At 47.0% G+C, this 12,983-nt stretch overlaps 1 protein-coding gene across 8 annotated transcripts in view; it reads right to left on the reverse strand.

Annotated features, from left to right (window-relative positions):
• Positions 1-12,983, reverse strand: part of frem1a (Fras1 related extracellular matrix 1a) — a 337,163-nt gene that overhangs the window by 255,212 nt on the left and 68,968 nt on the right. For all 8 annotated transcript variants that reach the window (XM_067983690.1, XM_067983689.1, XM_067983688.1 and 5 more), the window contains exons 7-8: positions 5,506-5,614; positions 4,006-4,137 (exon numbers count right to left, since the gene is read on the reverse strand). In XM_067983690.1, the coding sequence (XP_067839791.1) occupies positions 4,006-4,137; positions 5,506-5,614 (241 nt within the window). The remainder of the gene's footprint in view (positions 1-4,005; positions 4,138-5,505; positions 5,615-12,983) is intronic.

Raw genomic sequence — 12,983 nt, forward strand, 5'->3', positions numbered from 1 at the left:
TTCAGAAAGGCACGGGTTAATCAAGGACAGTCAGCATGGATTTGTTAAGGGAAGGTCGTGTCTGACTAACTTGATTGAATTTTTTGAGCAGGTAACAAGGAGGGTCGATGAGGGTAACGCGTTTGATGTAGTCTACATGGATTTTAACAAGGCTTCTGACAAGGTCCCACCTGTCAGACTGGTCAAAAAAGTAAAAGCCCATGGAATCCATGGGAAAGTGGCAAGTTGGATCCAAAATTGGTTCAGTGGCAGGAAGCAAAGGATAATGGTTGATGGGTGTTTTTGCGACTGGAAGGCTGTTTCCAGTGGGGTCCCGCAAGGCTCAGTACTAGGTCACTTGCTTTTTGTGGTAAATATTAATGATTTGGACTTGAATGTGAGAGGCTTGATCAAGAGGTTTGCAGATGATACAAAAATTGTCCGTGTGGTTGATAGTGAGGGGGAAAGCTGTAGACTGCAGGAAGATATCAATGGACTGGTCAGGTGGACAGAAAAGTGGTAAATGGAATTCAATCCAGAGAAGTGTGAGGTAATGCATTTACGGAGGGCAAACAAGGCAAGGGAAGACACAATAAATGGGAGGATACTGAGAGGTGTAGAGGAACAGAGGGACAGAGGGACCTTGGAGTGCATGTCCACAGATCCCTGAAGGTAGCAGGTGGTTAAAAAGGCATACGAGATACTTTCCTTTATTAGCCGAGACATAGAATGTCAGAGCAGGGAGATTATGCTAGAACTATGCCAGAAGATTGGATAGGCTGGGGTTGTTTTCTTTGGAACAAGGAGGCTGAGGGGAGGTTTAATTGAGATATATAAAATTATGACGGGACTAGATAGAGTGGATAGGAAGGACCTATTTCCCTTAGCAGAGGGGTCAGTGACCAGGGGGCATAGATTTAAAGTAATTGGTGGGAGGATTAGAGGGGAGCTGAGGAGAAATCTTTTCACCCAGAGGGTCGAGGGGGTCAGGAACTCACTGCCTGAAAGGGTGGTAGAGGCAGAAACCCTCAACTCATTTAAAAAGTACTTGGATGAACACTTGAAGTGTCATAACATACGGGGCTACGGACCAAGTGATGGAAAGTGGGATTAAGCTGGATAGCTCTTTCTCGGCAGGCATGGACACGATGGGCCGAACGGCCTCTTTCTGTGCCGCAACTTTCTATGATTCTACGATCTCAAGAATGAATTAAAAAAAAGACAAAGAAATACAATTTATGGGCTAAAAACTGCAAATACAGTTCTTAAAAATAATCAGTTCTGCATCTCACTCTCTACTTTCTTCTCATCTGTCAGATAATTGATCTAACATAAGAAATAGGCATGATGGGAAGGCATGACAGGCATCTCCACATCATCGACGACATTTTCTTTCTATGGACCCACGGCGAAGAATCACTAAAGAGACTACACGATAACATTAACAAGTTCCATCCCACCATCAAGCTCACCATGGACTACTCCTCAGAATCAGTTTCTTTCTTGGACACACGAATCTCCATCAAAGACAGGCACCTCAGCACCTCACTCTACCACAAGCCCACGGACAACCTCACGATGCTCCACTTTTCCAGCTTCCACCCTAACCACGTCAAAGAGGCCATCCCCTATGGACAGGCCCTGCGAATACACAGGGTCTGCTCAGACGAGGAGGAACGCGATGGACACCTACAGACGCTGAAAGACGCCCTAGTAAGAACAGGATATGACGCTTGACTCATTGATCGACAGTTCCGACGGGCCACAGCAAAAAATCGCATAGACCTCCTCAGAAGACTAACACGGGACGCAACCAACAGAGTACCCTTCGTCGTCCAGTACTTCCCCGGAGCGGAGAAACTACGCCATGTTCTCCGCAGCCTTCAACATGTCATCAATGATGACGAACACCTCGCTATGGCCATCCCCACACCTCCACTACTCGCCTTTAAACAGCCACCCAACCTCAAACAGACCATCGTTTGCAGCAAATTACCCAGCTTTCAGGAGAACAGCGTCCACAACACCACACAACCCTGCCACGGTAACCTCTGCAAGACATGCCAGATCATCGACACAGATACCACCATCACACGAGAGGACACCACCCACCAGGTACATGGCTCATACTCCTGTGACTCGGCCAACATTGTCTACCTCATACATTGCAGGAAAGGATGCCCCGGAGCATGGTACATTGGCGAGACCATGCAGACACTGCGACAACGGATGAACGGACACCGCGCAACAATCGCCAGACAGGAGGGTTCCCTCCCAGTCGGGGAACACTTCAGCAGTCAAGGACATTCAGCCACCGACCTTCGGGTAAGCGTACTCCAAGGCGGCCTTCGAGACACTCGACAACGCAAAATCGTCGAGCAGAAATTGATAGCCAAGTTCCGCACCCATGAGGACGGCCTCAACCGGGATCTTGGGTTCATGTCACGCTCCATGTAACCCCACCAGCGAACAAATGTTATCTGTTTTTAATATAACGGGTCAATTGCTGTCTTTTCCTTCCGGATGTTTCTATGTTTCTGCCTCTCTCGCTCTGTTTTTTTTAATTGGCATCTCCACATCATCTGTTTTTTTAGTCCTGGCCGTTTGTATATCCGGTGGCCCTGTATGTAACACCTATCTGTCTGAACACTTTGGTTGCCTTGGCAACGGGCAGTTGAAAAGACTATCTGTAATCACCAGGCATTGTTCTGTGATTTATAAATGCGATAGGTTCGAGGATTTCATTTCCACATTCACCTGAGGAAGGAGGAAGCCTCCGAAAGCTTGTGGATTTTAAAATAAAATTGTTGGACTATAACTTGGTGTTGTAAAATTGTTTACAATAAGAAATAGGAGCAGGAGTAGGCCATACAGCCCCTCAAGCTGCTCAGACATTCAATAAGATCATGGCTGATCTTCAACCTCAACTCCACTTTCCCGCCCAATCCCCATATTCCTTGATTCCCTTAAAGTCCAAGAAACTATTGATCTCAGCCAAGAATATATTCAATGACTGAGCATTCACAGCCCTCTGGGGTGGAGAATTCCAAAGATTCACCCCCCTCTGAGTGAAGAAATTTCTCCTCATCTCAGTCCAAAATGGCTGACCCCTTATCCTGAGACTGTGCCCCCTAGTTCTAGACTCTCCAGCCAGAGGAAACAGCCTCTGAACATCTACCCTGTCAAGACCTAGATTTGGCTCCGCAGTTGTTCAGTGGGCGAGAGCACTAAATGATGTGGAACCTAGTAATGCAGACCAGGAAGGCCCCAGGCTCAACCTGTGGTGAGTAAGGTGTTTGAATACCTCTTAACTAAATCAAGGGAACTAAAATCAATCAAATCTCCTGCTCCTGGGGACTATCAAAGTCATCTGTGAGCCCCGCCATGGTTAAATAGTCTAGTGACTCACTGTCTAGGCTTACACAGGAAGAATGGCCATTTGGGCAAGGTTCTGGAAGGTGGCCACTACCTCAAAATAAGACACTGCCTTCTGAAAAGGAAGAGAAAAAATTGGAATTTATCTAAATGTCTGCTCTTCCACAAAGTTTTATCTCCAGTGCTCTCTTCAACACATTTTGCAGCCGCAGGGAGTTGAGCACATGCACCATCCTTCACGTGGAGTGCCAGCGTTCCATTATTAGTATCTGTTCCCATTGCCAGAAATCTCAACTTCATTACACTGAAGATGAAGTTTATTAGATATTGAACTGATAGCAATAAAGTGCAATCTTCATTGTTTACCTTAATGACACTGGCAGAGAAACCCTGACCAACACGTTGGGATGTGCGGTCAGTGACTCAGGTGTAGTGTACCAAGTTACCTCATCGTCTCATGGCAATACTTGTAATTAACTCTCTGGCAAATTCCACTTTCGAATAGGGAACGTCAAGCCACATCTCATGGTTTAAACAACTTTTGCGTAATTCCGCAGACCAGGAAAAACATGCCGTGATGCTAGACCTGAGATCCTGAGAAATCCTGCCTTGGTTATTAGAATTCGTCCTGTTTGTTAAATGGACATTAACCTCTTACTGTAAGTCGTCCGTGTTGCAAGCCATCCACAGTAACCAAACGGACTGCACTGAGGTCATCATTATCCACTACCTGAAACTGCTCCCAGGTGATAGGTCGAGACTGGCCTTCCAGTAGATCAAGTCCTGCAGAATGGAAATCAAGAAGTGAACTTTAGATTCTCATTATCATTGGCTTAAGCGATGACTAAATAACTTCCGGGATTGTGAAACGCTTACAATTTTATTTGAATCCAATTGTCAATTTCAGGTTCCTACAGGATCATTAAACCCTCACTGGATGTGGAGATGCTCTTTATGCGGATGCAGGAGAAGTGGGAAAAATTATTAGAAATTAAGGAAACCAAAATTTCCAATAGGTACGGATCGTTAAAATCAACTTTTACCGATTTGCAGAGGTAAATTGCCGGATCTTTTTCGCGAGGTGAATAGGTAAAAACTGAGAAAAAAAGTAAGGGGGAAAGTTCAGCTGAATTTGAGGGAAAGAATCCTGAATTTGAGAATAAAACATTGTTTTCTTACCGGAAATCAGATCCAGCGATGCATGTGCATCACATCTGTTATATCAGCACAGACAGTGCTGATGTCATAGATTCAATGTGCTGCTTCGTGGACCCGATTTTCAGCAGGAAAAAAAACCAAAGTTTTTGCAATTGGGGATGTGAAACTTCTTAACACTGTAGCAAATGCCAGTCTTTCATTCTTGGTTAGATATGGAGCAAGAACAGTAATGCACACTGATAGTTCCCTGAAGACTGAGGTGATGAATCAAAGACTGCTTCAAGTCACCAACTAAGGTAGTGCTCACGAAAAGATTGTAGCTGTTCCCCTGTGCATAATCACCAACATTTTTTATTACTCCACCACAGTAACAGGTAGGCGGTTGGAGCCACTTCAATAAAAATAGGCTCTTCCATTTTAAATTTAATTTGAAAAAAATCTATCTCTGGGTTAAGCAAGAGTTTGACGCTAACCCCCATAAAAATGGTATCCATGGTGTATATAATTGTGGGTTGTCATTTATCTTGACTGTACTTTTCTTTCAAGCTTCTTGTTTGTTTTCTTGAGTTTTAGTGATGTTTAAAGTAAAAATAGTTTTTGCCTAATTATTTTTAAAAAAATTTAAATTTACCTGGGTTTTAGAGTCCAAGTTTTCCCCACTGATTATCTCCTGGCTTTTTATACTAACAATAAAATCCAAGAACACCCCAACAAAAAAAGACAGGTTTTCAAATTGGCAATAAAAATTTACTACATGGGTTAGAGTTTACACATCTGCTAAGTGCACATTAATATTGCTTGGGGCCATTTAAACCCATTAGCTTATATTAAAATCAAATTCTTGCACATTTTGTGTGAAAGTACTTCTAAACTGGCCGAAAGATTGCCTGTTGCACTAATTGAAAGGGATCACCTGGCCCTTGCATGCACCTTTGTTGGCTAAGTCAACAAATCTCTCCCCATTTATATTCAGTTTACCAAATTCAAGCTCACCCATGTTCCAGGAAACTCTGGGAGCATTGGTATCAGCTGTCCTTATCGAGATGTACACCATTATTGGTGCACTGTTCCTGAAGTAGATATCGTGAACTTCAAGTTCTACCTGTTACAGAAATATAGTCGAGATCAAAGCCACAATACATCAGTGCCCCAAGCATCATCAGAAACTATAGAAAGGTAAAAGAGGTATCTAGCTAGCCCTACTCATTACGTTCTAAACTAGGGAAATATGAAGATGAATAAGCATCACACAGAAATACTCCCTATTTCCCAAAGCCTGAAAGACTATGGAAACAAAGCACAAAAACGATCACATCCACAGTTGAAACTAAGCATGATCTAAATGCAAAATTATTTTTCTCTGTTACTCTGTGCTTACTGTATTTAAATACACGCTTTCTGTTAACACTATAGGGTCAATTTTATAAATGTGGTTCCCAGCATGGAGCGTAGATTTATAAAATTAAAGAATGGAAAATGGCAGTGGCTTCCCGATAGTTCTTCCAGCGGCCATGGTTCTGTCAGTAGGAATCGTTTGTAAAATGTACTCTTATATGTTTGTAATTTATTTGCCTGGTACAAATTTAATGCTTCTTGCACACAACATAAATTCATACCCATAGTCACAACAGTAGGGCAGTTTGCATCTCCAGGGAACACTCAGTTCTTGGCGCAAAGCAGAGGAAAATGGTACAAAGTTGCCTAGAGATTTCCTGGGTTTCCCTGAACAGGGTGGAAACACTCCAACTAGGTATTTAACTGTTGGGTGGGGGGGGGGAGGGAAACGACACCTAACAGTGCCTCCCCTTTCATTTCCCAACAGGCATGCATTAGGAATGATTCTATGAAGGACACTCAGAGGAAGTTTGTATGTGATCAGTTCCACTTATCAGATGGTCAATCCAAAGAAAATTGGAACAGCCAATTTTGGGATATGCCAGGCCATGACCCACTTCCATCATTGACCTGGACACTGATTTCTTCCCAGCATCCATATCACTGGCGGAAAGGACGAGGGAGCCATGGGACTTCTGGTAGTCATTCTACCGGCCCTGCCTCCTGACATCAGCAACCTTGTTTGGATGGAACTTCCCAGTGTTCTTCTGAGCGGAAACCCAGGGCACTAAATTGGGCCGTTTAGCGCCCGACGCCATCTTGGTATAGGAATTAGCGCATGTGCTAATCCCAAACGCTGGAAGTCTGTAAAGTAGGGAGAAAATGGCTGCAGTGTGGAACGCTGATTTAAAGTGATGCACACAATTTTGGACCTTAACGCTCAACTCAACGCACAGTCTTAGCCCCGACCATCTAAACAAGTCTTACAATGCCTGAAGGACTCCCCCCCCCCCCCGACCAGTGCTATTTAAAAGGTGTTGCTGGATTATTGCTTCTGGCTGCTGGAGGAGTAGGAAGTGTTTTTTGAAGCTCCCTATTCTTATTGAGAGTTCCTACACTACTTTTGAGAGTGCTATGGCAGGTATTTCCTTATTGGTCGGAAAGTTACAACTCTGGTGGAACAACATCCCTGACAACCATGGGCGGTCTGCTCGGGCTCCCGCTGGGCATTGAGCACGACTGGGAGCATGCAGAGAGGCCACGCCCTGCAAGTCAAGCTGTGAGAAGACGGAGGACGAGGATGAGGAGGCGCAGGGCACTGAGCAGGAGGTCCTACCCAGTGAGGGCCTTCAGGGATCAATTCTCTTACCTCAACATGACCGAGGAGGATTGCATCCAACGCTTGAGGTTCACTGAGATCTGTCAACTGGTGTGGCCACAACTGCAGCCTCAGAGCAGGGCGAGGTCAGCATTGCCTGTGGCTGTGAAGGTCACTGTGGTGCTGAATTTCTACGGCTCAGGAACATTTCAGGCCTCTGCTGGCGACATGTGCAACATCTCGCAGTATGCAGTGCACTGCTGCATAAGGGAGGTCACAGACGCACTGTACCAGATGAGGAACAGGTTCATCAACTTCCCTCTCCACAGAGACAATCAGAACGAGCGAGCACGGGATTTTGCCCGCATTGCTGGCTTCCCCATGGTGCAGGGTGCCATGGCCCGCACATCATCTCGTCTGTCTTCGTCAACCGAAAGGGCTTCCACTCCCTAAACGTGCAGCTGGTGTGTGACCACACGCATCGAATCACGGAGGTCAATGCCCGCTACCCTGGGAGCAGTCACGACACCTTCGTCATGCGGCAGTCAAACATGCCAGCTATCTTTCACCCGACTCGGCAAGTCAAAGGCTGGCTACTGGGCGACAAGGGCTATCCCCTCATGACATGGCTCATGACTCCGGTCAGGAATCCACGCACATGTGCACAGCAGGCCTATAATGAGAGCCATGCTGCCACACGCAACATCGTGGAGCACACCATAGGCCTCCTCAAACAACGCTTCCGCTGCCTGGACTGGTCTGGAGGAGCCCTGCAGTACTCCCCTGAGTGGGTGGGCAGATTCGTGGTGGTCTGCTGCATGCTGCACAACCTCGCCATCATGAGGGACCAGCCTTTGCCACCAATGACTGCAGAAGATGCTGAGCCAGAGGTGTAGGATGAGGAGGCTGAGGAAGAAGAGGCGGAGGAGCAGGAGGAGGAAGAGGCTGAGGAGGAGCAGGATGAGGGGGTGGAGCCAGAAGAGGAGGTGGAGGAAGACACAAGAGTGCAGCAGGAACCACATGCCTTGTCTGATAGCGGGCACGGATCAGGCGCTATCAATAATGTGAACTACATCCCCCAACTCACCAACAGTCCTACACTCCCCACCTTTCCCCTCCCACAAAACAATCAAATCGCCCTCCATCTGATTACACATTGGTTTCCCCCTCAGCTCATTGCATGAACAAAAACCACCACCAAATGTAAAATCAAACTCTCATTTATGGATTAATAAATTAAATTATGCAAACAGAACAGAACTATTCACCCTTGTGCATTCCCTTAGTGCCTGTTGTCCGTGTGCCTTTACCTATCCTAGTGCTCCTACGATGATCAACACCAGTGGCTGGAGGATGGGTGGTGGGAGGCTGCTGGCCTTCAATGGAGGAACGTCCAGGTGGCCTTGGAGGACGACCTCGAGCAGCTCTGGGCCTGGAGGGCCCGGCTTCAGACTGCACCATCTCAGCATGGGCTGCAGCAGTCTGGCCGAGAGGCAACAACAGGGGCACTGGCGGAGTGGCAGGGGTGGGAGCAGGAAGGCTGTCGTCCTGAGAGAGGACAGCAGGTCCGACTGCCATGGCGCCACTGCCACTCTCCCAGGGTGGCGCCTCAGCAATCCTGGTGATCAGCCGGAGAACGGATTGCTGGAGTGCTGTGATTCCCTGGAAGCTCCGTTCCACAGTGGTCCCCAGACCCACGATAGCAGCAGTCTGAGCTTCCAATGCAGCAGTCAGACCTTGGATGGCAGATGTTTGTGCTGCAATGGAAGGTGTGACATCAGTCATCAGACGCTGCATCATGGTGGGTTCCACAGGTGCGCTGATGGAGGTGACCACCCGTTCCATGTTGGAAAGGATGGGCTCCAAGCTCTGCGCAAAGCCCTGCGCCGAGTTGGAGCTGGAGCTGGACTCCTCCATGCCCCTTCTCATTGTGCCCAGGCTTTCTGGCAGGCTTTCCAGTGCCCCAAGCATTTGTTGGTGTACACCCATCAGCCGTTTTCTGTAGCTTGGCCCATCGAAGTCCTCATCAGACTCCTCTGGAGTAGAACTAGTGAGTGACCTTGCCCTCCGGCGAGCTGGGACCTGTGGTACCCGTTCCCTCCGCCCCGGCTCCTGCACACTTGTGCTCGGTGTCTCACCACATGCAGACCCCTCCTCTAACCTAACCTCTAAAGGACGCGCAGTGTCAGTCTCTGAGCTGGTGGAAGCAAGTGTCAGATTGAGTGACGGTGGGGCTTCAGTGTCCTCCTCCTCCTCCTCCTCAGGTGCCACCAATGGTACCTGCAATGACAAAGGGAAACAGGTTGAGTTGTGGAGTGGGGAGAGGAGCAAGTAAGAGGTGCGTGCTGGCAGCGTGTGCAGCATGATTATGGGAGGAGGGAGATGTGGAAAAGGAGAAGGATCATTAGATATGCAGAGACCCCCTTGACCGGCTGCAGCGACGGCCCGCCCATAATCCACAGCATCGTGTCCTCTAGGGAGGTGAGGATGTGTAAACGTGCCCGTCCAGCCTCAGGTCCCTCCTGCTGGCGGGTGTCATACGCCACCTTCTCCTGCAAGACAGAGGACAGTGAGTGTCCTGCAAGGTGTGTGGACGATTAGCCTGTCATGGTCGAATAGCTGCCAGTTTGTGTGACTTGAGTGGTGGCTGTGTGGCCTGCAAGTGTGGTACTATGTGCGGGTGAGATGCAACATTGCGTATGGATGGCAGTGTTTGTTGGTGGGTGGGTGGGTGACGGGAGGTGTCGTGCGTGGAGTATTGGTGCAGTTGGGAGGATGTGCCACTTGACACTTGCATTCACTCACCTTGACCACTTCTGACAAATCATTAAATTTCTTGCGGCACTGCCCCCACGTGCGTGGTGCAATGCTCCTGGCATTCACCTCCTGTGCCACAGCCTGCCAATGCCTACACAGCTGTAGTCTAGACAGTCTCCGGCCACCCTGCGGGTACAATGCTGCCCTCCTCTGGTCCACACCTTCCACCAGGACCTCCAGAGCATCGTCGGAGAATCTTGGTGCCCGCTCTCTTGCTGGTGCAGCTACTCGTGATGCCATTCTCCCTTCTCCTCCTTGGCTGTGTACCTGCCATTGGGAATGTGCCTGTACCTTTAAGTAGTGCAGGCTGCTGATGACGTGCGCTGGCCACGCCCCATTTCCAATTTCCTCATTCTCTGTGCAGCCTCTCAGCAGCGAGGGCTGCGCCTGCTGCACGGAGATTTCATGATAAGTAGCAGGCAGCACGAAGTTCATGTGCTGCCTGCGAAGGGTCCGTTGGGCGCGGGGTGGTAGCCATTGCCCAGAACAGACCCTTATCCAATTTCCCCCACCCGTGTTTTCAGATCACGCCCAATTTTTCTCCCCCTCCACTGTACTCCCAGCCACTTAAGCTGGGAGCGTGCCTTAGCCCCGAAGAAATTTGTTTTTTCCCAAATCAGAATGAAGAGTAGTTCAGAAATAGGAAGGATCAGATTGGGGAGAACTACAAATCAGACGACGGTGGGTTTGGAGTGCTTATGCATAAATGCAAGGAGTGTGGCAAATAAGGTTGGTGAGCTGAAGGCACAAGTTGCCACATGAGGTAATGATATAGTGGCAATAACAGAGACCTGGCTCAAACAAGGAGAGGAATGGGAACTTCCCGGCTACAATGTATTCAGAAGAAATAGGGAAGGAAAAAAAGGAGGGGATGGTCGTAGTGATCAAAGATACTGTTACAGCCATGGAAAGGGATGATGTACTTGAGGGTTCAAAGACAGAATCTATTTGGTTACAGTTACGGAGCAGAAGAGGAGCTATTACACTGCTAGGTGTTTATTATAGGCCTCCAAATAGTGGGAAGGAGGTAGAGGAGCACATTTGCATGCATATTTCAGAAAGATGTAAAAATAATAGAGTAGAGATAATGGGGGACTTCAATTGTCCTAAAGTAGACTGGGGAAGAAACAGTGTGAAGGTCAGGGAGGGAAAGGAATTCCTGAAAAGTGTACAGGAGAACTTCCTTGAACTGTATGTTTCCAGCCCAACGTGGAAGGAAGTAGTGCTGGATCTGGTTCTACAAACTTACAAAATTGACAGGTAAGAAAAGACCAGCTGATCCATCAAGCCTACTCCACACGATCATGGCCGGAGCATCATGACTAAACACTTCTTACACACTCTAACCCTCCCTTTGAGTACTTTGCATCTGTCTTCACTTCGGAAGAGGATGCTGTCAATGATACAGTAAAGGAGGAGATGGTAGAGAAACTAGATAGGATGAAAATGGAAACTTTTTTTTTTTACAGAGAGTTGTTATGATCTGGAATATACTGCCTGAAACGGTGGTGGAAGCCGGCACGGGCTTGATGGGCTGAATGGCCTCCTCCTGTACTGTAACTATTCTATGATTCTATGAGGCAGATTAAATAATAACTTTGTAAAGGGAATTGGACAAATACTTGAAGGTAAAAAATTTACAGGGCTATGGGAAAAAAAGCAGGGAAGGGGGACTGATTGGATAGCTCATTCAAAGAGCTGGCACAGGCACAATGGGCCGAATGGCCTCCTTCTGTTCTGCAACACAGAATCGTGTGGACAATTAAACCGTGAACAGCCCCATCCTCAATGATGGCACAGCCCACCTTCAGCCAGAAGTGCCACTAGGATGTAGGCCATCAGGTCCAGGGGATTTGTCGGCTTTTAGTCCCATTAGTTTGTCCAGTACTTTTTCTCTAATGATATTAATTGTTTTAAATTCCTCACTCTCATTTACCCCTTGGTTCCCCACTATTTCTGGTGTGCTTTTTGTTTCTTCTACTGTGAAGACTGATACAAAATATTTGTTTAATGCATCTGCCATTTCCTGATTCCCCATTATAATTTCTCCTATCTCAGCCTCTAAGGGTCCAACGTTTACTTTTGCTACTCTCTTCCTTGTTACATACTTGTAGATGCTTTTACAATCCATTTTTATATTTCTTGATAGACTATGGAAGTAAACTATTTTCTCCCTTTTTATCAACTTTTTGGTCGTCCTTTGTTGGTTTCTAAAACTCTCCCAATCCCCAGGCTTATTGCTCTTCTTGGCAACATTATAGGCCTCTTCTTTCAATCTAATACTCTCCTTAACTTCTTCAGTTAGCCATGGGTGGATCACTTTTCCCATGGAGTTTTTATTTCTCAATAGAATGTATACTTGTTGGGAATATTGAAATACTTCTTTAAATGTTTGCCATTGCTTTTCAACTGTCGAACCCTTTAAGTTAATTTCCCAGTCTACCTTTGACAACTCGCTCCTCATACATAAGAACATAAGAATAAGAACATAAGAAATAGGAGCAGGAGTAGGCCAATTGGCCCCTCGAGCCTGCTCCGCCATTCAATAAGATCATGGCTGATCTGATCCTAACCTCAAATCTAAATTCATGTCCAATTTCCTGCCCGCTCCCCGTAACCCCTAATTCCCTTTACTTCTAGGAAACTGTCTATTTCTGTTTTAAATTTATTTAATGATGTAGCTTCCACAGCTTCCTGGGGCAGCAAATTCCACAGACCTACTACCCTCTGAGTGAAGAAGTTGCTCCTCAACTCAGTTTTGAAAGAGCAGCCCCTTATTCTAAGATTATGCCCCCTAGTTCTAGTTTCACCCATCCTTGGGAACATCCTCACCGCATCCACCCGATCAAGCCCCTTCACAATCTTATATGTTTCAATAAGATCGCCTCTCATTCTTCTGAACTCCAATGAGTAGAGTCCCAATCTACTCAACCTCTCCTCATATGTCCGCCCCCTCATCCCCGGGATTAACCGAGTGAACCTTCTTTGTACTGCCTCGAGA

This window comes from Heptranchias perlo, chromosome 4 (genome assembly GCF_035084215.1).
Source record: "Heptranchias perlo isolate sHepPer1 chromosome 4, sHepPer1.hap1, whole genome shotgun sequence".
Lineage (NCBI taxonomy): Eukaryota > Metazoa > Chordata > Chondrichthyes > Hexanchiformes > Hexanchidae > Heptranchias > Heptranchias perlo.